Raw genomic sequence first — 23,041 nt, 5'->3', positions numbered from 1 at the left:
AGAGATGGTGTTCATATTAAAAGATTAAAGATGAATTGGGAGGCCTGTATATTTATAAGAGACATAGACTCTAAAAACAAAAATATACTATATAAACAATTTGTAAAAATATAATAAGCCTTTGAAAAAAATGTTATAGTATAAAAACGTTCCTTTTCAGCTCTGTAAGTTTCTGTTTGGAATTCTAAGGGTTTTCTGACCTGAAAAGGGTTTTTATGAATAATACTATTAGTTCTAATATGGTTTCAAAAAATACAATTTATGACCAGTGGGGAGTGAGTGGTGCACTGTCCAGCTAAAAGCAAGCGCGAGAAAGGGTGTGGGTGTGATGATGATGATGAGCTCCCACTGGTGAAGCCCCGCCCCTCTGCGTGCCAGTAGCGGAAGTTCCGTTGTGATCTGGGACAGCAAGCGGTGAGTGCATACATTTATATAACGGGCCGCGGTATTTTAATATTGTTTTACCCGCTCCTAACAACCTATACGGACTTTGGTTACAGCCATGGTTCAAGGACACGGGGACACGATGTAGCTACTGAAAACCCCATTCGAATCCAGCCCCTCTAACCAAGCCCAGTTGGCTAACTAGTCAGGGGAGCGGGCTGCAGTACATTGACTGAGACAATCCAGATCCGGTGTGGTTTGCTAGCCTAGCTAGCTACTCATTGTGAACACGGGTTTCCTGCCAAACGGGATTAAGCCGACTGGTTACGAGGATAGGGACCGAGAGTCTATCCACGTTTGAAGCAATCTAGCTAAAGACTTTGCTTGTCTGGAATTCCACCAGTGGGTCGCACAGAGCTAGCTAAGCTGCTCCCCCATTGTTTCCTTTACCCCCTTCCTTCTTCTTTAGCTAGCTAGCTAACGTTAGCGAATAGCCTTTTGGTAGTACAGTAGTACTAAGTAGTTAGCGTGCAAACAAGGTGATCATTTACATTGGAACAAAGGCGGGTTTAAACCAAACACATCCGGCGACCTGCTAATGTGTGCTTACTGTTGTTGACTGGTAATCCGTGATGGCAAAACCAGCAGCTAAAAAATAGATAGCTAGTAGTTTTGGCTGATTTTACACTACTAGAAATAATGTATTGACTCTCAATCCGGAACCATTGGGACTTCCAATTGAAGCTATACATATCAACGCTAAGTGCTGCCATGCGTTAATGCGTGCGGCACATTCTTTTTACACCAACTAACGCAGGCTTGTGCTCGCCTGTTTAATGAGAGTCAGATGAAAACTCGTGATGAGGACACCAACGCCGTGGTCGTTCATAGACGGCGGCATTGTCTGTCTGTCTGAAGGCTAGCCGAGAGGTGACCGTGAAATCGGTACATTTTCCGGCTTAGCTATTTGCCATTGCTGGCAAGGGATCAGGGAAAATCAATGCAGGAGAGCAGCGCAGTCTGTGTTGCCTCCCCGAGTGTGATATATGGGAATGGCGAATGAGGATGTTTGTATGCCTTTGAAAATACAATTACAGCTTGCTTTTAATGGCATGAAGTCAACAATTAGATTAAAGCAGGCATGTTGGAGCAAAGGCCTTAGCTGCAGTTTCTCTTATTGATGCTGTGGTACTCTACTCCTCTACTACTTCTGTACAGCAGATAGAGATGGAGCGTCAAAAGCCATGGGGAGCCATATTCAAAGATACTGGCCTTTGGCGGAAATATATATTTCGTTTCAGATTCAAAGTATTTAAAGGGATATGGAAATACAATCACCTTTTACATAATCAAGGCTTTGAAGTAGCCAGTAGACCAAGACCATACATGAGAATGGCAGTCATTGCTGGTCACACACACACACACACACACACACACACACACACACACACACACACACACACACACACACACACACACACACACACACACACAAACACACACACACTATTGAACCTGTCATTCCCCTGATTTTGCTTTTTCTCTGTCTCCTGTTCTTTCACTCACCACTGCTGGTCAGGTCATTATGTAGGTGGAGTTCAGTGTATGATAATGACTAACAAGGTTTATACATTAACCTCCCTGCCAGTTTCCTTTTTAATTTCTCCCCAATCTCTCTTTCTTTCCACCACTCCATTTTATCAGATTACAAACTACGCTGCACTGAACCCTAAAGCACGTTGCTTAGAAAGATTATTGGTGTTTTTGCCCGGGATAATTGTAGTTAAGAGACCGCATTTAACCTAGTTTGAGTTCTTAATTTAACCTAGTTTATGAGTTCTTCATTTAACGTAGTTTGAGTTCTTCATTTAACCTAGTTTATGAGTTCTTAGACTCGCTGACATCGCACTCTTCTCTGCACTTATCTCTTTTTTGTTGTTGCTTCAAAGCAGTGACCATAAAATGTGGTCCCCCCCCCCCGAGATAAAAGCACGGCCTACTGCAGAGGCTGAATAGAAGTTGTATTGATAGCCGGCCAGTCCCGTGTCATTGATATGCCTCTCTCTCTCTCCCCTCTTTGTCCCTGCAGCACCCCTTCCAGTGTATGTGTGGCAACAACATGTCTGTACCGCTGCTCACTGAGGCTGTGACGGTGTCCGGGACCGAGAAGGAGACAGCTGCGGTAAGAGGGAGGGAGGGAGGGAGAGAAGGAGGGAGAGAAGGAGGGAGGGGGAGAGAGAGTGGGATGGAGGGAGGGGGAGAGGGAGAAAGGGGGAGGGAGGGAGATGGAAGGAGGGAGAGAGAGAGATACACACCACCCCAAACAATATCACAGTAGGCTTGGGCCCTGTCTTAAATCTATACATGCCATTCAGCAGACACATCTATCTAAATTGTCTATGGTCAGTGGGCATATAGTATATTTAATAATAAAGAAGGGTCCGCACTCAAAACTATGTTTATGCTCTTTTAATTCATGATGGTGGACAGACCTGACAGACGCGTTTCGGCTCTGCCTTCTTCAGTGTTTAGCCGGCTAAATATTGGTCCTGCACCGGTTCTGAGCGCTGTGGCCCCGATTATTTTAGCATATAGTATACTTACACTTGATGTGAGTTAGTGAGTACAGTTTTAGTTTGGAATTCGAACGGCTAACCAGTAGCGTAGTGTGCACCCTGCTCTACCGCCAACACTACCGATTCAAGCCAGCATCCTGAAGCCACCTGTAGCATGGCATCACTACAAGGCCATTGAGCAGCAATATACTGTTATATACCAGATTAGAGATGAGTTTGAATCACACAGGCACTAAATGCAACTGCTCAACTGGGGCTCCACTTGAAAGCCATCAATTGAAAATCATCACACTCAACCACAGTATCAAACTGTTCAGAGTTGGCAAGCTAATAACTCTGCAAGTGTAGCTGTCTGTAGAGATGAGCAAAGCCCCTCGACTCTTTTTTGTGTGTTTTTAATTGTCAGTGAAAGAGCTGTCTTGGCAACAGTGATGATTAGCACTGCTGCTGCGTTAAACAAACTGAACATGGTGTATGAATGCAGCAGCTATTAAACTGACATGTTTACTGGTATTCTGTTCGGTTCACAGTTAGTGGATGAATACAGAGATGGATGCCTGAATGCATGATGAGTTGGTGTATAACTTCTACTAACTTCTACTTCTCTTTCTATCCTCATCCCAGGTGATCTTCCTCCATGGCTTGGGTGATTCGGGGTGAGCATCATCTGTGGGATTCCGATTTTTCTTTCTAAATCTAGTACTCCCTGCTAGGGATGGGAATCGAGAACCGGAATCTTTAGAGAATCGGAATTGTTAACGCCGAGAATCGACATTGCATGCCTCCAAGCTTATCAGTTCTTCTTTTTTTTTAATCAATGCCAGCATGTTTTTCTGACAGTTATTGCTAAACATCGATGTCATGTGTCTACTCTGTTAAAAAGGAAAAGATAAGGAACTTTGTAATTCATTTTAACATGTTCAAAATCAATGGTCCTCATTCCTGAACGCAGTGAAGAAAAAGTTAAGAAGAAATTTCTTCTTAACTCCACTTACAAAGTTTCAGGGACAATTCTGGCATTCTTGAATGTTTCTTATCTGGGATTTGCTCTTATCTAAGAAAAGGAATTTAGAACACGGAAATGCAGTCGTAGGTAGGCCAGATTGCAATGTTCGCAAGGGCTGAATTTGAGAAATCCAAGGTGGTTGCGTTCACATCAATTCTACAGACATCCTAGGCTTGAAATAATAATAATAATAAATACGAGAATATTTCTATAATTTCCAATTACGTTTCACATTTATAGTCAGGATTCTGAGGCATCGGGGTGTCATAAAATAAATAAAGCACTACACAAACACTGCAAATGGCAGTGAATAAATAAATAAGCACTACATTTCATATTTTGTATTAAAAGTCCATATACCGTCTTGTTTTTCTATATATACATATATATATATATATATATTTTTTTTTTCTTAGCTTAGTGTGCATGTTGTAAGAGCCAGCGGAGAAACATCTCACTGCTCATTTTACTGGTATGTTGCATGTGACGAATAAAATGTTGAATTTGCACGTGAACTTGAACATCAATCATGTCAACTGGGAACCGCTCAACTTTTTCTGCGCTGTCTGGGGATTCTGTGTGCACACGACCCTGTAGTAAGGAGGTGGCGGAACGTTTATGTATGCAAATTCAGGTGTACGAGAAAGTGCATTCAACTTAAAGCAATGGCATTCCTCATTTAGGGGAGCACAACTGAGAACACTTTGGAGGGTTAAGAACACATTTCCACCCGTTCATGAATCCAGCGGGGATCTTTCTTAGGGTTGGTCTTACGAAGTTCTAAGAAGACATTTAAGAAGACACTTAAAATGTTCACCAATGAGGTCCAATGTTATTAGGCAGACATGCATGCCTCTTTTCTACTCTGTTTCTACAGTGTTCAGACTCTGGGATAATAAAACAGTTGAAAACCTGTAGGCCTACTCGTTTTCCACACTGAAAATTGATCAGGAACTGGTAAAGAATCAGACCGATAAGTAGGATCGTTAATGGCAATGGTATCAATAAAATATCAATTGCCATCCTTACTCCCTGCTCTCAGAATATATATTTGACTGCCTCTCTTTTTCTCTCTCTGTCTCTCTCTCTCTTGCTTTCTGTTAATCTACCTCTCAACCTTTCTCTCTGTCTCTCTTCCTTCTGTAGGTACGGATGGGCAGATGCCATGACAGCTATCCGACTGCCACATGTGAAGTACATATGCCCCCACGCGTAAGTCGGTCGGTCTGTCCGTCAGGCGCTTTCTGTCTCACTGTCTGTCCGTCAGGCGCTCTCTGTCTCTGTCTCACTGTCTGTCCGTCAGGCTCTCACTGTCTGTCTCTGTCTCTGTGCTGGTGAAGTCACACTTTATTAGCCTTGTCTTTCTGTCTATATCTGTTCTCCCTTTATTCAGTGCTCATATTCAAATGTATTTTTACCCCTGATTGTCCATAGGCCCAGAATCCCAGTCACTCTTAATATGAAGATGACAATGCCCTCGTGGTGAGTCTGTCTGCCTTTGTGCATGTTTTCTACACCCTTCTGAATGGGACTAACAGTGACAGAGAGTAAAAGATGAAGTGACTGACTGTGGTCTGTAACTTGATTTTCACTCATGAGTGCTGTGCAAAAGTGTCTGATTATGGCATTGTGTATTTTTATATTCATATTATTTTGGTTCATATTAGTATTGTTAACATAATAGTCTTAACTTGTATTTGAACTTGTGTGTGCAGGTTTGACTTGATGGGGCTGAGCCCGGACTCTCCAGAGGACGAGGCCGGAATCAAGAGGGCAGCAGAGAACAGTGAGTTTAGACTCATTCAGATTCATAGATTCATTCAGATTCATAGATTCAGTCAGATTCATAGATTCATTCAGATTCATAGATTCAGTCAGATTCTTAGATTCATAGATTCATTCAGATTCATAGATTCAGTCAGATTCATAGATTCAGTCAGATTCTTAGATTCATAGATTCAGTCAGATTCATAGATTCAGTCAGATTCTTAGATTCATTCAGATTCATAGATTCAGTCAGATTCATACAGTCACTGTAATCAATTAAGCCAGTAGTAGTAGCCATATGAATACAGTAACTTATCAAGGAATACAGCCACTATTACAATCACAGTAAAGCCCGCGGCATACTTTACTGTTTAACAACGCGTACGCATAGACAAGCGCGTATTTTGCGGCGCGTTCATTTCTGAGGACCTGCAGAGCCGACCGCAGCCAACGCTCCAAAGGAATGCAGGAGACGCATGGCATCTTTAGTCGCATATATGTGCCTAATAAGTATACCGCAGGCTTTAACAGTGGCGCAAATAGGGACCAGTCTTTCCTAATGGTCAGTGTTAGTTAATGCACAGCTCTCTAACTGTCCCCGCCCCTGTCTACAGTCTTGTTGGCTTTTGGCGTTCTTCTTCTTCTGTTGCTCCGCGTTGTGTAATTTTTGTATAAGCCTTAATAAAAGTTGCAGCAAATCTAATAGGGACCACGATGTTAATAGCCTTCTTGTTGTGATAGTCATTGATGAAATCACCCAACACGGGATTGGAAGCGGCAAAAAATGATTTATTGGACAGACTTAAGCTCACATGTTACAGTCCCTGTCTCTCGGCTGGCTGGAGCTGTGGGCAGAAAACGAGGCCTCAATCTTCTTCCCTGCTCCCCCGCTTGATCTAATCAGGGCTGGGCAACCACAGGCACACAGTCTACCGCATCCCAAATCAAGGTCTCAAGGTTAACTCAAGACACTAAATAGTATCCTCTTGCTCCACCCCCACGCCTCCCTTAAGGTCTAGTGTAGTCAGATTGGCTCCCCGGAGGGGCCCTACTGTCACAAGATGCGTAGCCTGTCAGGCACAAGGTGCATGACCTGTCACCCACCATCTGAAGCCTCAATCCCACTGATTGTTTGGCCAGTGGTACTTTTATGACATTCTATGAAAAGCATCGGACACCCTGGGGAGGATGCCCCCCCCCCCCCCCCCCCCCCCCCCCCCGTGACGTCCCAGCGTGGTCTCCTGACGCCCGGCCCCAGCACAGCACAACTGTCTCCTTTCATCCCTACCACTGCACATTTAGACCGTCCACATGAGAACAGAAACACACAAACAGCTTTACATTGACTTTAAGACTCTGTAGACCTTTACCTATATTCTTCAGTCTCATGTTTCTCTTCCCCTCCTCCCTAGTCAAGGCCATCATTGACCACGAGGAGAAGAACGGGATCCCTCCCAACCGCGTGCTGCTTGGTGGTTTCTCTCAGGTGAGAATAAAACACTGGTTTCCTATTCAATCTCCTCTATGGGTTGTCAGCGGTTCTGTACACCTCTTCTCCCAGTTCATACCGCATGCCTATGCCATTTATTGCTAGTTAAACAGTTCCTTTAATTATTCATTTACACATCAAATCAACCATTAACATCTCTCTCTCTCCCCCTCTATCCCTCCTCCCTCATTCTCTCTCTCCCCCTCTTTCCCTCCTTCCCTGTTCTCTCTCTCTCAGGGTGGGGCCCTGTCCTTGTACACGGCTCTGACCTGCCATCAGCAGTTGGCTGGAGTCGTGGCCCTCAGCTGCTGGCTACCGCTCCACAAGACCTTCCCTCAGGTACGGCTCTGCTCGCCCACAGCAAGGGCCGTTTCACAGCAAGCTCAACCATCACAACTGTTGGCAGACTCAGACTCAGAGTCATGACTCAGTCACATGTAAACATACAGTGTAAAATCACAGTGAAATGTTGCTGCCGGCAAGTTACACATATACAATTTACATATTGCCCAATCAAATTACACATCTATATGTACATGCTTTAAGTATGGATATAAATGGCCTGGTGGGGTGCATGGGTGTGTTGCTGTCATCTGCATTTACATGTATGGTGATGCCATGCTATACACTAGATATTTGGCTCTTGGCTCTATTTGGCCTTTAAACAGATCTAAATGTCAGAGAGGAGTCCAGCCTTAAGATGTTAGTTTTTTTTTGTTTTTTTTTTACCGGAAGTAGCAAGAAGTTATAAATCGGCTCTCTTGTTTGGTCTCCCAGGCGGCAAGCTCCAGCGCCAACAGGAACATCCCCATCCTGCAGTGCCACGGGGAGATGGACCAGATGATCCCGGTGCAGTTTGGGTCCATGACCGCAGAGAAGCTCAAGACCATAGTCAGCCCCACGAAAATCACCTTCAAAACCTACCCAGGACTCCTCCACAGCTCCTGCCCTCAGGTAAGAAGGGGAGCGTGTGTGCGCGTGTATTTGTGTGTGTGTGAGAGAGAGAGTAGAGATAGTGAGTGACTTTGAGAGAGAGCTGTATGGTTTCCTATGACTATCAATGACTACGGTCCATCGAAGCTTGGCATGTATAAATGTCTTTATTTTGTTTTGCAGGAGATGGAGGCTGTAAAGGAATTCATTGGGAAGCAGTTGCCCCGGATCTGACCTCACCTCAACCCCACTGTGACCCTTAGACACTGACCTCTCACCTCTGATCTGCTATTCTCCCACAGGAAACAGCCATGAGCACCCTTCTCCACACACACACACACACACACACACACACACACACACACACACACACACACACACACACACACACACACACTTACTTTCCCATAATGCTTTCTGACCTACTCTTACACAACTGATTCATCATTCAGTGAAATAAACAACAAACGTCATACTGAAGACACAGTTCGCAAATGCACATGGTTAACAAACACACTGAAGTGTGTACATAGTCTACAATTCTTACATTGGAAGGAGAATCACTGTCACACAATACATTCCTCCTTTGGATGTTATTCCCAACAGACCCCCATTCCATCGTTTCCTCACCCCCAGCACACCATCCCTCCACCACCTGTGTGTGTCAGTGAGTGAGTCAGGTAGTGAAACCAGTGAGCTAGCTGCTGGGCTAATGCTAACGCCCCACTTAGATGCCAGCCCAGTGTTCCGGCTGTAGGCTAACCCAGGTTAAGGGCTGAGGTAGAGGGCAGGTCTATCAGCATGGGGGTCCCTGTTTTGGTCCTGGTCCTCAGTCAGGTCCCCCTATGTCACGTGCTGTCAGGAGTGACTGGTGCTGCCAAGGCTGTCCCGCGCCAAACCTCCGCATGCTCTTCCGCTCCCAGAATGCACGGCGACTGGTTCTGGTGGTCCTGGTGCTGCCTAGTGATCCACGGGAATCCTCTGGCCATGCTGAAATAACCTGCCATTATATAAATAAAAAAACATCCCCAATTGAAATAAAAAGAAGAATCATAACGTTTGCAACCATGTTCTGTTCTTTATCACATTCTGAGGGCTACTATTGTCAATATGAATGAAGGATACATTTGAGATATGACAAAGGATTAGATAGAACTAAGGCATCTATGTTTTTTGTGTTCTAGGGGGGGAAAAGCTATATTATTTTGTTTCGGTAGAAATTAGTGTTAGTGTTATGAAATTGATAATTGAAAAACCCCTCTCTGTGACTTCTATACCCCTAATGCTAATAGCCTAAAGATTGTAGCATATTATAGAAAATGACTTGACTTGTACATCAGCTAATTAATTTGAGTATCTTGCAGCGTCAGTGATGTGTCACTCCAGATGTAGTCTCAATGCCAGACCTGTGAGAGTTCTTTCACTGATACACGTAAGCTACGCTAACTACGTTACTGCATACTGCAGATCTCTATTGGTCTGGGACAATGCTATATATAGATAAATCTGGTGCTCAAATCCTTGCAATTCATTGGTTTCACAGGAATCCCTGCAGCACCAATCAATAACGACTTTCGTGATCAGGCATTCCCACCCATAGATATGCCCCGCCCATCTAACCTGGGCTAGCGTCTCTCATTTGCTGCTACGACCTGTCAGACTCAATTTTGAACCGTTGATACGCCCTCAGAATACCAGCTTGGGGGGCGAAGTGGCACAGTCTCTATTATGTAGCCTAGTATGCGGAGCGTAGCGATTCAACGTAATATTTGAGTCTGGAGAGAGACTAGTCCAGATGCTACCAGTTCTAGTTGACACGATCTTGACTCATTGAACTATTCTTCCCTACAGTCTCCTGTTCACATCTCACCAGTCAGCTCCACGTCATTCCCTATGTCCTGACTCACAAATCACCTCTAGATTTCATGGTGATGGGGAACATTTCCTGTCAGGCAGCAAGCTGTTCACTCTTGACAACTGACTTACTGGCACCCACTAATAGAAGGTGAAAGGTCAGACTTACTGGCACTAATAGAAGGTGAAAGGTCAGAGCTAACCTCTTTACCCAAGCACTATTGTAATTCACCTCTTAAACATGGCTATACACTGGGAAGGCTTTGACAAAAAGCTGTTCCTGTTATTAACTGAAGGGTGATTTTTAAAAATTAATCTTGAACAACTTCAGACCCTCGGGCATAGGAGGAGTGTGTGTTCAAATCAGGTGTTCCATATTTTCCCTTTGTGAATGTTTTACCTTCATGATGATTACCTGTTCTGTATTAATAAAACCTATTTTTAAATGGTGGACAGGAGAAAAATAATCTGTATTGATTGTTGTTCACTATTTAATGAATGTCTCATTCTTTTTTTCTGTTACTACAACGCTTCTTGACTTTTTGTTCTTTGTTGTATTGGTATGATCTTGTAGGCCTGTGTTTCAGTAGCCGTTTCTCTTTTATTTCTTCTTTCTTCCCTCCCATCCCTCTCTTCTGTCCTGCTGTTTCATCACTGCTGTGCGAGAAGGTCGGAGAGTCTCACGCATGTTCTCCTGAGTTGTATTTTTCATCATTGATTGTTACATTTTTCATTATGATCAGTCCTCTTCCATTTTGCTTGAGTGTGTTTTGTCACTTTGTCATCTCATCAGCTTTGTGTTCATTTGACAGGCTAAAAATGTTGAGGGGTTATTGGTCCCTGTTTGTTTTATGTTCCAAGACACCTGTATATGAAATAAATGATGCAAATAACAGTCCACTTTTGTTTAAGTCTTTTTCATTTATTTAAAATAAAAAATAAAAATCTATCTCAGTTGCCTAAATTGTTGTTTACATAGCACCATGTGCAAAATGTATCTTCAGGAATATGATTTTATCCTACTCTCACATTGATTACAGAAACCTTGATTCCTCTATTATATCGTATACGTGCTGTGTTCAGTTGCTGTGTTAATGAAACATAAATCATAAAGGGGGAAACGCCAGGCTGTTGTTTCCCCTCCTAAACCTTCCCTATGTCAAAATAATCAAGTGTGTTGGTTATCTAGCCTACCTACTGTACGTACAGTATCTACTCACTGTTACTGTTAGTACTACACCTCTTGTCCTTTCCAATACTGGTACACACTGTACTTCAACTAATCAAAGAGATGACAGAAATGTCCCAGGTCAATACTCTGTATCACATGATTATATGATGATGCTAAGAAAGTATTTGTATGGAAATGTATAAATATTGTCATGGCAGATTGCCTCACACTAAGTTCCACTCATTGTCCCCCACCCAGCGACAGCCGAAGGGGGGGGACTTTATGTTGGCCGGTGTCACGTCGTGAGTGAGTGAGTCTTTCAGTCCCCCCTAGTACCAGAATCCACCATAAAAGGGGTGCCTTTCCATTGCATTTTTGTGCATGGCTGGCCAGCCGCGCAGCTAGAATAGAAAATGCCCAGTAGTCATCAGTGCCTTTATGCCTTTGTTGACCTGCAGTTCTATGTTGCTACCACAAGAGGCAGTGGTCCCAGAACCTGCAGTTCTATGTTGCTACCACAAGAGCATGTACCGTTTTCGGACACAGGAGGGCAGCAACAGGCTTAGACAGAAAAATCTGTCCTGATTAAGGTAGAAAACCGAAACGTTGACTGATTAAAAAGCAAAGAAAAAGTGTGTGCAGGAGTACGTTATTCTTCATTTGACACTTTTAAGGGGATTTACTCCCAGCACCACAACAGTGTGCGAGTGTGCATGTTGGTATTTTCACTTAGATAGACAGTGGTTCCAGAACCTGCAGTTCTATGTTGCTACCACAAGAGCATTTACCGTCTTGGCCACAGGAGGGCAGCAACAGGCTTAGATAGACTGTTCCTTGTTCAGTTTCAGCAATTCAATGAGTATTTGAGTTAGGCTATTTAGTTTATTTGTGTAAGTATTTCTGTTAGTTATACATTAAATTTCTTTATTATTTCAGAGACCACACACTCACTGTCTGTTTATGTAAGTGAAAATAATTGAAAGGTCAAATAATGTGTATAAAGGGTTTATAGGGGGGTCCACAGCCCCCGACCCAATATGACGGGGGGCGGAGTCTTGCCAACACGCCAATGTCTACGCCACGTACCCCACAAATCAGCCCCTGAGAGGGCTAGAGACACACTTGTCCTCACCGGTGGGGGCAGGTGGGTAGCCCAGAGAGAGGTCCACAGCCCCCGACCGAATATGATGCGAGGGGCCGGAGTCTTGCCACCATGCCACTGTCCACACCACGGACCCCACAAATCAGCCCCTGAGAGGGCTAGAGAAACACAGTCTTTACCGGAAGTAACTGCACTATACCCAAACCGCTCTAACGCGAGGGGGCGGAGTCTCGCCACCATGCCACGGACCCCACGGCCAATGGGCCTAGGATATAGACAATTAACTACCGGTGGAATGGTGGTGGAGCATCCATCGGGGACCCGCTGTAGGTCCGCTAGCCTTGTGTTATGTTCTGCCTGAGGTCTGCCAACTCGTCCATCAGGGACCCGCTGTAGGTCCGCTAGCCTTGTGTTATCTGGGTTTATCCCTTACCTTTGACCAGAAACAGAAGTTGAACCAATTGCAGCAAAATAGCTAACGTTACAGTAATCATCAGTATAACTGCTTTAGCCACTGACTGCTACCATTAATGTTATGGAAGCTGCTGCTAGTTGTTGTGAGCTCATGAGCTAACTGGCTATCTCGCTCTTATAGTGCAGGATTAGCATTGGAACTGATGTGTCCAGGCGACAAGACCTATCTTAATTTATCAGACATTATTTTATGTCATTTCAATTCAGCTATTTCAGTGGCATAACTAGCTTCCATCCTACCAGTCCTGAACAGAAACAAGCCAGCCACACACATAAGCCAGGCTGTGCCTGGCCTGGTTCCATTAACAAGTACATTTAGATTTTTACATTAAAAACTATGCTTGGTGTCTCAGTATAGTATATATATTTTAGCCTCCTGCCAGATTTTCTTCAGATGGTCCCTCTTTGAGAGCTTCTCATGTCTGGCCCTCCCTAGTGTCTTCTCTTGATTGAGGAATCTTCTGGGTGTCTCTCTCTCTCTCTCTCTCTCCCTCTCTCTCAGCTTCCACCAGCACTAGTTCCTCCTGCTCCACAGGACTTCGCTCCTGTCTGTCTCTCTGTTCTTCTGTTTCAGCTCATCTTCGGCTATTCGTATCTCCACTCTGATGTTCTCCAGCTCATCCCTCAGTCTCCCTTTTTCCCTCATGTTTTTTTCCATCTCTTTCCTCTGTTGGTCTGTTTGAACCATCCAACAGTGCCAATTCATCCTCCTCATCCCTGGTCTTTGGTTTCAACTGAGGCTTCAACGTTGTTGAAGAAATGCAGAAATATAGGCTATATATGTATATATAATATATAATTATACTTTCTTTTGTCACGACTGCCACCACTGTTGTTTCAATATGATGTTGTATACAATAAGCGATATCATTGGTCAAAATGATTTTGTCACTGGCGAATAAAGGCAAAAATAGATACTGTTTTGATTACAATTCTTCCGCTTTTTTGCCCCGCGAAACTTTGCATTTGATGTGTACGTCTTCATTCATGGGAGTTAATTCTATTATTTGCTAATTACTCGTGCAAGTAAATGGCGCTCGATGTGTAAGGACCTTATGCCCCACAGTTAAGCAAGTGAGCATTTGTGGTGTGTGGTGAAATGGGCCGCAGAACTTCTGGATTAGGCCCAATTATTTCTACAAAATAGCAAATATGTTTCTGTCCGTATACTACCAATATATCAATGAAACCTAAAGTAGCCTACTTCAGGGTTTTTAGCATAATGTTGGCCAAAGTAAATTGAAAGCTCTTCTTGAACCATTTGGAGTAAATGCATGGGGTTGGTTTGCTTGCAGATGACTATAGCTGGGAGTTATTCATTTTAAAATAATGTGATCAAAGCATTTAGGCAAATGCGTTTTGCTTGAGGTTGCGCGAAGACAGGCGGCATCCGGTTCCTCATCTGGGTCCACATCTAGCCTGTTTACACTGCTTCGACATGCCACCCATTGGGTGTGGCCACGGAAGGCAGCGAGTGCAGTGCATTGTGGTAGATGTAGGTTTCTTCCGTTTGAGTAAAAAATACATTTTCTGTCTTTTCTCTGGACATAAGGCACAAATTGCACAAACAACTGCACATTTCTACTACATAGGTGACCCACTTTCAATTGACCTTATAGGTTCCCAGCGGTGAAGTACTCCTTTAAGGTCTTTCTTCTTGCTGTCCAATTCCTTGTCTTTCAATCAGGTTTCAATCTATCATTCAATCTGAGCTCTCGTATATCTTCAATGAAATCCCTAAAAAATATAATTAGGTGGGCTAGCTTGCAAAAGCTAGCCCAACTTGTGATATTCCCACTATTTCTTTCTTTATTATTCTCCCCCTTTTTTGTCTCCTTTATAACTTCTTCATACTTTGTGCTAGAAACTTCATTCAAACTTTAAAATGTTCACGATGTTTAGCTCTTTAACGGGTGTATTCTGATTTTTGATATTTTATATAGTTTTTTAGTCATTTAACTTTTAATAGTCATTTTTGTGCCATTGAAACTGCTGGTGGAATGTTCAGTATCATTATGTTTTTAGAGTGGTGGCAGCTGTTGCTTTTAAAATATTTACACATTTTGTAAACTGCTGGCACTCCTACAGTTTTGAAAGCTCACACACGTATTATACATAAAAACTTTCACACAACTGTGCTGATTCGTACAATGTAAGTATCTAAGCCGTGTGACTTATAATTTTCGCTGTATGACGATTTGTTTGGCAACTGCGCTCTCCATTGAAACGTATGGGCCCACACTCTACCTTTTGAGCTGCTAATTTTGCATTTTTACCCTTTTTCTAACTCGTCGCCATGCCTACAGTTTTTTAGCTACACGGACATATAATAGCCTTAAATGTTCAGCATTTTCTCAGGATTCATACGGTGTCAAAATCTAGGCTGGCACCTTTATACTTTTTAAGAGAGAGCTGTCTGAAGCCAACATGCCTTTCCATTGAAGTGAATGAGAGGATGCTCAGTGTCAGTTGGGATTTGAATTTGGGGACACGTGCAGGCTCTCTGTACAGGCACCCTTTATTGACTACTGTGGTAGCATTCATATTCCTTCCTTCCTTCCTTCCTTCCTTCCTTCCTTCCTTCCTTCCTTCCTTCCTTCCTTCCTTCCATCCATCCATCCATCCATCCATCCTTCCTTCCTTTCCTTCCTTCCTTCCTTCTTTCCTTCCTTCCTTCCTTCCTTCCTTCCTTCCTTCCTTCCTTCCTTCCATCCTTCCATCCTTCCTTCCTTCCTTCCATCCTTCCTTTCCTTCCTTCTTGCTTTCTTTCCTTCCTTCCCTTCCTTCCCTTCCTTCTTCCTTCCTTCCTTCCTTCCTTCCTTCCTTCCTTCTTTTCTTCCTTCCTTCCATCCTTCCATCCTTCCATCCATCCTTCCTTCCTTCCCTTCCTTCCATCCATCCATCCATCCTTCCTTCCTTCCCTTCCTTCCTTCCTCCTTTCTTTCCTTCCTTCCTCCTTTCTTTCCTTCCTTCCTTCCTTCCATCCATCCATCCATCCATCCATCCTTCCTTCCTTCCTTCCTTCCTTCCTTCCTTCCTTCCATCCTTCCATCCTTCCATCCTTCCTTCCATCCTTCCTTTCCTTCCTTCCTTCTTGCTTTCTTTCCTTCCTTCCATCCTTCCTTCCCTTCCTTCTTCCTTCCTTCCTTCCTTCCTTCCTTCCTTCCTTTCTTCCTTCCTTCCCTTCCTACCATCCTTCCTTCTTTCCTTCCTTCCTTCCATCCTTCCTTCCTTCCTTCCATCCATCCATCCTTCCCTTCCTTCCATCCTTCCTTCCTTCCTTCCTTCCTTCCTTCTTTTCTTCCTTCCTTCCATCCTTCCTTCCTTCCTTCCATCCATCCTTCCTTCCCTTCCTTCCTTCCATCCATCCTTCCTTCCTTCCTTCCTTCCCTTCCTTCCTTCCTCCTTTCTTTCCTTCCTTCCTCCTTTCTTTCCTTCCTTCCATCCATCCTTCCTTCCCTTCCTTCTTTCTTCCTTTCCTTCGATCCTTCATTCCTTTCCTTTCCTTCCTTCCATCCTTCCTTCCTTCCCTTACTTCCATCCTTCCTTCCTTCTTTCTTTCTTTCCTTCCTTCCTTCCATCCTTCCATCATTCCTTCTTTCTTTCCTTCCATCCTTCCTTCCTTCCTTTCCTTCCTTCCTTCCATCTTTCCTTCCTTTCCTTCCTTCCATCCTTCCTTCCATCCTTCCTTCCTTCCATCCTTCCTTCCTTCCTTCCTTCCTTCCTTCCTTCCTTCCCTTACTTCCATCCTTCTTTCCTTCCTTCCTTCCATCCTTCCTTCCTTCCTTCCTTTCCTTCCTTTCCTTTCCTTCCATCCTTCCTTCCTTCCTTCCTTCCTTCCTTCCTTCCTTCCTTCCTTCCTTCCTTCCTTCCTTCCTTCCTTCCATCCTTCCCTTCCCTTCCCTTCCCTTCCTTCCTTCCTTCTTTCTTTCCTTCCATCCTTCCTTCCTTCCTTCCTTTCCTTTCCTTCCTTCCTTCCATCTTTCCTTCCTTTCCTTCCTTCCATCCTTCCTTTCCTTCCTTCTTTCCTTCCTTCCATCCTTCCATCCTTCCTTCCATCCTTCCATCCTTCCTTCCATTCCTTCTTTCCTTCCTTCCTTCCTTCTTGCTTTCTTTCTTTCTTTCCTTGCTTTCCTTCCTTCCATCCTTCCTTTCCTTCCTTCTTTCCTTCCTTCCATCCTTCCATCCTTCCTTCCATCCTTCCATCCTTCCTTCCATTCCTTCCTTCCTTCCTTCCTTCTTGCTTTCTTTCTTTCTTTCCTTGCTTTCCTTCCTTCCATCCTTCCCTTCCTTCGTTCTTTCTTTCCTTCCTTCCATCCCTTCCTTCCATCCTTCTTTCCTTCCATCCCTTCCTTCTTTCCTTCCTTCCTTCCATCCTTCCATCCTTCCTTCCTTCTTTCTTTCTTTCTTTCCTTCCTTCCTTCCTTCCTTCCATCCATCCTTCCTTCCTTCCATCCTTCTTTCTTTCCTTCCTTCCTTCCATCCTTCCTTCCTCCTTTCTTTCCTTCCTTCCATCCTTCCTTCCTCCTTTCTTTCCTTCCTTCCATCCTTCCTTCCCTTCCTTCTTTCTTTCTTTCCTTCGATCCTTCATTCATTTCCTTTCCATCCTAACTTCCATCCTTCCTTCCATCCTTCCATCCTTCCTTCCTTCTCTTTCATCCTTCCTTCCTTCTTTCTTTCTTTCTTTCTTTCTTTCCTTCCTTCCTTCCTTCCATCCTTCCTTCCATCCTTCCATCGTTCCATCCTTCCTTCCTTCCATCCTTCCATCCTTCCTTCTTTCCTTCCTTCTTTCTTTCATCTTTCATCCTTCTTTCTTTCTTTCATCCATCCATCCATCCATCCATCTTTCTTTCTTTCTTTCTTTCTTTCTTTCTTTCTTTCTTTCTTTCTTTCTTTCTTTCTTTCATCCATCCGTCTTTCTTTCTTTCATCCATCCATCCATCCTTCTTTCTTTGTTTCTTTGTTTCTTTGTTTGTTTGTTTGTTTGTTTCTTTCTTTCTTTGTTTATTTGTTTGTTTGTTTGTTTGTTTGTTTGTTTGTTTGTTTGTTTCTTTCTTTCTTTCTTTCTTTCTTTCTTTCTTCCATCCATCCATCAACCCTCTTTCTTTCTTTCTTTCTTGCATCCATCCATCCATCCATCCATCTTTCTTAGAAATATTCAGAATATTTTCAGGCTGCAAACTCATATAATATATTTTCTCCTCTTTCAGCTATTGAACTGAATAAAACTATGAGTTATGATGAGTGGTCTAATTTATTTTTGAGTGTAGTACTAGCAGTACTTATAACAAACACCTACTGCTTTTCACTGCTACTGCTTCTAACCTCAACTTCCATACAACACCTCCACAGCTACTGCTCCGCCCCGGAGTGGGCTATAGACACATGGTCTCCAATGAGGGGTAAATGGGGATGGCCTGGCAATCACTGACCTGCCTCCCACAACCTCTGACCTGAGGGGGCGGAGTCTCGCCACCACGCCACTATCCACGCCACCGTCCCCACATCTCAGCCCCTGAGTTGGCTAAAGACGCAGTTTTCACGGTTGGGTGCATGTGGGTGGTCCGGGGAGCAGTACACTGTCCTAGACCGGCTCTGACCCGAGGTGGCGGAGTCTCGTCACAATGCCATTATCCACTCCACTGTCCCCACATCTCAGCCCCTGAGTGAGCTACAGACACACGGTCTTCACTGTGGGTGCATGGAGATTGCCCGGATGTCAGTGCACTGCTCCCGACCTGCTCTGACTGGAGGGGGCGGAGTCTCGTCATCACGCCACTATCCACGCCACGGACCTCACAACACAGCCTCTGAGGTGGCTAGAGACACACAGTCTTCACTGGTGAAGGCAGGTGGGTAGCCTGGCATGGCCTACACTGTCCACGACCGGCTCTGACCCAAGGGGGTGGAGTCTCACCCCCACGCCACTATCCACGCCACGGCCCCACAACTCAGCCCCTGAGTGGGCTAGAGACACATGGTCTTCACCGGTGCGGGTGGATAGGTGGCCCGGAGAGGGGTACACTGTCCTCGACCAGCTCTGACCTGAGGGGGCGGAGTCTCACCACCACGCCACTATCTACGCCACGGGCCCCACAACTCAACCCCCGAGTGGGTTAGAGACACAGTCTTCATTGGTGGATGCATGGAAATTGCCCAGAGGTCACTGTACTGTCCCCGACTAGCTGTGACCCAAGGGGGCGGGGCCTAACCAGCACGCCACTATCCACGCCACGGGCCCCACAACTCAGCCCCTGAGTGGGCAAGAGACACACGATCTTCACCGGATGAGTCAGGTAGGTGGCCCGGAGAGGGGTACACTGTCCCTGACTGGCTCTGACCTGAGGGGGCGGAGTCTCACCCCCACGCCACTATCCACGCCACGGCCCCACAACTCAGCCCCTGAGTGGGCTAGAGACACATGGTCTTCACCGGTGCGAGCAGGTAGGTGGCCCAGATAGGGGTACACTGTCCTCGACCAGCTCTGACCTGAGGGGGCGGAGTCTCACCACCACGCCACAATCTACACCACGGGCCCCACAACTCAGCCCCTGAGTGGGCTAGAGACACATGGTCTTCACCGGTGCGGGCAGGTAGGTGGCCCGGAGAGGGGTACACTGTCCTCGACCAGCTCTGACCTGGGGGGGCGGAGTCTCACCACCACGCCACTATCTACGCCACGGGCCCCACAACTCAGCCCCTGATTGGGCTAGAGACACATGGTCTTCACCGGTGCGGGCGGGTAGGTGGTCCGGAGAGGGGTACACTGTCCTCGACCAGCTCTGACCTGAGGGGGCGGAGTCTCACCACCATGCCACTGTCCACACCACAGACCCCACAACTCAGCCCCTGATTGGGCTAGAGACGCACGGTCTTCGCCGGTGGTTGCATGGAGATTGCCTGGTCCGTAGTAGTTCTAGCAGTAGCTGTTACATACAGCTGCAGCAGCTAGCCCACCTCACATTTTCTCCAGGAAATGTACTTTCTAGTTGTTTTTAAATGTTCGGATACTTACATTTTTATCACCTTGTACCCAGGGACTGCGGGTCGAAATTAGCTGTTTAGCTATAACCTTGGACTGTGCATCTCTCCCTATTCTATAGGGTAAATGTCTACTGTACCTATAAACCTATTTACCATAAATAAAATCAATCAATCAATCAATCAACCTCACTTTTATCACCTTTAGCACCTCACAAAGCAACCATGGATGGAATTCAAACCAACAAAATGGCACTGCAGCGGATTACCCTGTATTTCGCTAAAGTCACAGGCATCTGACAGTAGTAGTATCCCCAGGGGGAAATTGCATTGTTACAGCATCAAAAGACACAAAGAAACATATAGAATTAATTAATTAAGTTAATTAAATGAGGTAAGAGACAATAAATCCTCTGCATACCTTATCTCTTTTCAGGCTTGATTTGTCCTCCTCCATCTTCTTTTGGGCTCTCTGTATCTCATCTCTCATCAGCTCCAACTTCTGTCTCTCTTTCTTTGCTTCTTCTGTCTTCTGCTCAAGCTCTTCCTTTTGTCTCTGTATCTTGATCTTCAGTGTCTCTAACTCATCTCTCGCTTGCATATTCTTCTCCAGTCTCTGGTCTGCGTCCCTTCTTTTTTTCATAGTATTTGACTTCATCTGTTTGATTCGTCCCTTTTTCTCTTTTAAATCTGCCGTGTTCTCTACAATTTCCTCTTTCACCCTTCTCAATTCTTGTCTGGTTTGTTCCACCTCGAGAATTAATCTCTGAATTTCAGCGTTCACTCTGTTCTTGTCATCCGTCTCGTTGCTTTTTTTCGTCATGTTTTCCATCTCCACTTTTGTCCATCGCACCATCTCTCTGGTTTTCTCAACCTTTTGGATTAGTCTCACCAAAGTGTCACCAAAGCTCTCTTCCATCTCCAACTCTTCCTTCGCCCTCTCTGTTTCATAATTGGCACTCTCAATTTCATGTTTCTCTCTCTGAGTCTCTTCCCTTGTCTGTTTCATGTCCCACTTAGATCTTTCAATCTTGGCCCTGATCCTCTCCATCTCCTCATTCTTCCTCGTGGTCTTTTTGATTCTCTGCTCCAGGTCATTTTTGTTCCACTGCATCTCATTTTTGGTGATTTCCAACTCTCTCATATCTCTCTTTGTCTTTTGTGTCAAGTCTTCAAGCTCTTGTTTTTGTCTCAAAATGTCTTCCCTCATAGATCTCATCTCATCCATCCCTGCTCTTGTTTGTTGCATTTTATTTTCTATATCCTCTTTCTGCACCTGTATCTCAGATTTAATTCTTTCTATCTCATCTCTCTTGGACTTGGTGTTGGCCATCTTGCTTTCAATGTCCTCTTTTTGTCTCCGCATCTGAGCTTTTGTTTGCTCCAGCTTGTCCATCTCCCATTGGGCCCTCTCCATATTGCAATTGGTCTCTTCTCTCTGTTTCTGAAGGTCAGATCTCATTGTTTCTATCTGGCCTATCTCCTTCTTGATTTCCTCCATCCTCCTGTTCAACTCTTTGTTTTCTATTTTCGGTCTTGTCCTCTCTTCCTGTTCTTCACTCTCTACCTCATCCCACATATTTTCCAACTTTCTTTTTACTCTGTTCAACTCATTCTTGACCTTTTCAAAAGGCTCTCTCTCTCTCCTGACCTGGTTCCTTATCCTTTCCAAAGGTTCCCTCTCTTTCTCAATCTCTGCTTTCATCTGCTCCTTTATTTGGATTTCCATCTGTTCCACTTGATCTCGATCCTGCCTCTTCATATCCTCATAGCATTGTATCTCTGTGTTCTCCACCATTATTTGAGTTGCAGACTCCTTCTTTTCTCTCTGGATTTCTGTTTTCCGTTCTAGCTCTTCCTTGAGAGTTGTATCCTCCCATTTCTCAGTCTCTTGTTTCTCCTTCAGTATCCTGCTTCGCAGAAGCTCCAAGTCCTCCCTCTCTCTAGTGGCCCCCAGGAGTGTTGTTTTCAGGGTGGCTTTTTCTGTAATAATCTCAGTTTTAATTTGCTCAAGCATGTGTCTCTCTTTAATCGTTTCATCCATCCTTGGTTTTAATTCCTCTCTCTCTTGGCCAAGCATTACTTTTCTCTTTACTATCTCTTCTTCAGCTTTCTGCATGTCATCCCAGACATTCTTCAATATCTCTCTTTCGTTTGGTATTTCTGCTGCTCTCTCTTCTGTGTTTCTGCTCTTTGCTCCAGTTATCTCTTTCCTGGTCTTTTCTCTTCTGCTCTCGGGGTCATTTTGTTCTCTATGTATCTCAGCTCTCATTTGGTCAATTTTCTCTTTTTCTTGCTTCGTCTCTGCAATCTGTTTCTCTATATCATCCATCTGTCTTTGCATGTTTGCTTTTATTTGAGCCACCTTGGCCTTCTCTCGTTTTAGGATTTCTATGCTATGCTCCATCTCTTCTTTTGCTTTAAGTATCTCATAATTCATCCTCTCCAACCATTTTCTCTCTCTCTCTGTCTCTTGTTGCTTTCTCTCTAGGTTGTCTTTGTCCACCTGAATTTGAGCTCTCATTTGTTTGATCTCTTCTTTCTCGTGCCTTGCTTCATCTTTCAACCTCCTCACCTCCTCTCTCTCGCGTTGTCTTCTTTCCTCTGTTTCCTAGGTCTTCAGTATTTCAAACTTCAACCTTTCGACTTCCTCCTGCTTCCTCTGTATTTCAGACCCTTCATACAGACCCTTTTTTATAACCTCAAATCTTCTATTCTCCATCTCTACCTCCAGTCTCCTAGTGACATCCTGTTGTTTTTCAAGTGTCTCTTTTGCTCTCTGAATCTCAGCTTTCACATTTTCCATTCTGTTATTTGCTTGCTTTGTCTCCTCAATTTGTCTCTCGATTTTTTCCGTTTCACTCTGAAGGTCAGCTTCTCTCTGTTCCAGTCTCTCTTTTCCTCTCTCCATCTCCTCTCTTTGTTGGTCCATTTCCTTTTTGTCCATTTTAATTTTTTGCTCGATCTGTTCCAGTTCCTTTTGTTGTCTCAGTATCTCTTGTTTGTCCCTCTCAACAGAATCCCTCTCAAGAAGAATCTCTGCTTTCATTTTGTTCACCTGCTCCCTCCCTTGCTTTGTGTCTGCTCTGCTCTGTTCAATCTCCTCCTTAGCTCTCTGCATCTCAGTCTGCACATTCTCCAGTTCCCCCTTCTCTTTTCTCAGCATCTCATTCTGGATCAGTAACAAGTGTTTCTGGTTTATGATCATATGCGTTTGTCCGTCCAGGATGTCCCGCTTGCTCTGAATATCGGTTGACATTTGTTGAATCCTGTCTTTCTCTTGATTTATATCCTCCTTCTTTTC

General features: G+C 44.5%; 1 protein-coding gene across 1 annotated transcript; it reads left to right on the top strand.

Moving 5' to 3' along the window:
• Nucleotides 1-392: 392 nt before the first annotated feature.
• On the top strand, nt 393-10,902 carry lypla2 (lysophospholipase 2). The gene is made up of 10 exons (XM_084455147.1): nt 393-414; nt 2,474-2,566; nt 3,585-3,616; nt 5,113-5,178; nt 5,401-5,448; nt 5,682-5,752; nt 7,146-7,219; nt 7,460-7,561; nt 8,000-8,176; nt 8,339-10,902. Exons 2-10 carry the CDS (start codon nt 2,489-2,491, stop codon nt 8,387-8,389), a joined length of 699 nt encoding a protein of 232 aa, XP_084311273.1. The 5' UTR covers nt 393-414; nt 2,474-2,488; the 3' UTR covers nt 8,390-10,902.
• The last annotated feature ends 12,139 nt before the right edge of the window (nt 10,903-23,041 follow it).

The sequence above is a fragment of the Borostomias antarcticus genome, assembly GCF_949987555.1.
Source record: "Borostomias antarcticus genome assembly, chromosome: 21".
In the NCBI taxonomy this organism is placed as follows: domain Eukaryota; kingdom Metazoa; phylum Chordata; class Actinopteri; order Stomiiformes; family Stomiidae; genus Borostomias; species Borostomias antarcticus.
The sequence above is the reverse complement of the archived record's forward strand: the minus strand, read 5'-3'. Positions and strand labels throughout refer to the sequence as shown.